Consider the following 2,467-nt stretch of genomic DNA (forward strand, 5'->3'; position numbering starts at 1 on the left):
CACGACTAATTCGACAATTGTTAGTGTCTGTAGCAATATATATAACACTATTATTAGTTTCTGTAGTCATATGTTTTTGCACACAATGCAATGCTTGATGATCGATTAACTTCACCTGCAAATCTATCCAACCCACCCTGCAGGCGTACTTCTCAAAGTGGGGAGAAAGTGGCACTGTGGATTTGAAGTCTGAGATGGAGCGCGTCGTCTTAGTGACGGCTAGCCGATGCTTGCTGGGAAGGGAGGTGCGTGAAAAGCTCTTCGATGATGTCTGTGCTCTCCTGCGAGACGTTTGCGTTGGGATACAGCCACTGAGCTTCCTCTTCCCCTACCTCCCAACCCCTGCTCATCGTCGGCGTGACCGGGCACGGGCACGTTTGGGAGAAATCTTCTCGGCCATCATCAAGTCCCGCAAGGCCTCTGGGCATCATTCCGAGGAGGATGACATGCTGCAGTGCCTGATTGACTCCAAGTACAAGAACGGACGCCCCACCACAGAAGGAGAGGTAACCGGGCTACTGATCGCGGTCCTCTTTGGTGGACACCAAACCACCTGCATCACCGCGACCTGGACCGGGGCATACCTCCTCCGTTTCAAGCACCACTTCGCGGCGGCCGTCGAAGAGCAGACTGAGGTCATGAAGCGCCGCGGCGACAAGATCGACTACGACGCCATGGCGGAGATGGTCCTTCTCCACCGGTGCATCAAGGAGACTCTCCGGCTTCACCCGCCGCTAACCATGTTGCTTCGGCAGTCGCACCGTGACTTCACGGTCACCACCAAGGAAGGCCAAGAGTTTGACGTCCCGAGGAGCCACATGGTCGTGACATCGCCAGCCATTGCTAACAGGCTCCCCGACGTTTACAAGGACCATGAGTCGTACGACCCTGGCCGCTTCGCCCCCGGGAGGGAGGAGGACAAGGCTGGAGGCGCCTTCTCATACTTGTCATTTGGTGGTGGCAGGCATGGATGCCTCGGCCAGTCCTTCGCCTACCTAGATATCAAGACGATATGGGCGCACCTGCTGAGGAACTTTGATCTTGAACTGGTCTCTCCGTTCCCGGAGAAGGACCGGAACACGGCGTTCGTCGGAATCAAGGGCGAGGTGATGGTGAAGTACAAGCGCCGCAAGCTCACCGTCGACGTCGACGTCGACGGCTGATCGAGGAGGTTTGCTCTGATCTTCTTCACTGTTAATTAATTTGTCAACACTTGTTTGGTGTGTGTTGTGCACTTGTGGTGCGCTAGCCGTGCTTGCGTTTCCTGTGCGTGTGTATTGTTATGTATGATGGTGTTCACCGTTCTGTTAGATAAAGCTGAACTGATGGTTGAATGTAATGAATAAACTGTAATTGTTATGCGTCCATGAAATATACAGAACACGAAGTGTTAGTTCTTCAGCCACCTGCTGGTAGAGTGGTAAGAAGAAAGCTCTTCCCAACAGCTCTCAAGATTTTGTTCCTTGGTAGACCTGGTTGCGGGCGATTGGTGGGGTGTTTCCTGTAATCTTTTGTTTCCCTTTTTCTCGTCTAACAAAAATTGTGGTGGCGATTCTCTTGCCGCCCTTTTGCATAAAAAATAAGTTCTTCAGATGGGAAGGTGAAGCTTCCCTTAGTTCCGTCGTCGACCCCAAGCAATCAAATGGAGTCTGAGACACAACAAGAAGTTAAAGTTCAATCAGATGGCCATGGTGTACAAGAGGTACTGTCCCCCTGCCCGGCTATAGTTGATATTGGCTGACAAGTACAATGGATGCATCAGTGATATTGATGAGATAGCTGACAAGTACAATGGATCCATCAGTGCAAAAGATATTGACATATTACTTGCATCTTGCAACAAAACTTATCAAGGCTATATGGATTATCGGGAGATTAGCTTTTTAAAAGTCAAAGGTATACTTTGGGCCTAATATTTTAAGTATTTGATAAAATTTGCAAGGGATGGTGAGAACTCCGCCACAATTTCATATTGATGCATACTCTCTCTATTCTGATCTCTTTAGATACATATAGCTTTGACTACTATTCAAATGTTTTTTTTAGCATGGGAGGCATTTTTTAGTAAAGACGGCTTAATCAAAATCTGCCTCTAAAAATGGCTCCCAAGATGGCCCGCCTCTAGAAATCAATGTTTTGAGGTGGCAGTGATTTATAGCCATCTCTAAAAATGCACCTATCGTTAGAGGTAGCTAGATTTAGAGCTGTCTAGCTCTGGAAATCGATTTCTAGTGGTGACTGCATCTAAAGCCATCTAGAGTCGTCTCTGAAAATGGGTGCAGCATAATAGAATTCATAACTTTTTCAAACTACGTTGGAAACTCTTGAAGATGCTCTTATTTCCTTGGCGGTTTAGGTATTTTTCTCGATGGTTTTTAGCACTTAAGATAATTTAGGAATCTAGTAGTGACTCCCCCAAGTAATAATATATAAGTAAATCATCTTACTAGCTGCACCAAAACAGTGT

At 47.4% G+C, this 2,467-nt stretch overlaps 1 protein-coding gene across 1 annotated transcript in view; it reads left to right on the forward strand.

The window, feature by feature from the left end:
- LOC8083151 (obtusifoliol 14-alpha demethylase) overlaps positions 1 to 1,415 on the forward strand; it is a 4,156-nt gene extending 2,741 nt beyond the window's left edge. The window contains exon 2 of the mRNA XM_002449537.2: positions 144 to 1,415. Coding sequence (XP_002449582.1) covers positions 144 to 1,163 — 1,020 coding nt within the window. The 3' untranslated portion in view covers positions 1,164 to 1,415. The remainder of the gene's footprint in view (positions 1 to 143) is intronic.

This window comes from Sorghum bicolor, chromosome 5, assembly GCF_000003195.3.
Source record: "Sorghum bicolor cultivar BTx623 chromosome 5, Sorghum_bicolor_NCBIv3, whole genome shotgun sequence".
NCBI lineage: Eukaryota > Viridiplantae > Streptophyta > Magnoliopsida > Poales > Poaceae > Sorghum > Sorghum bicolor.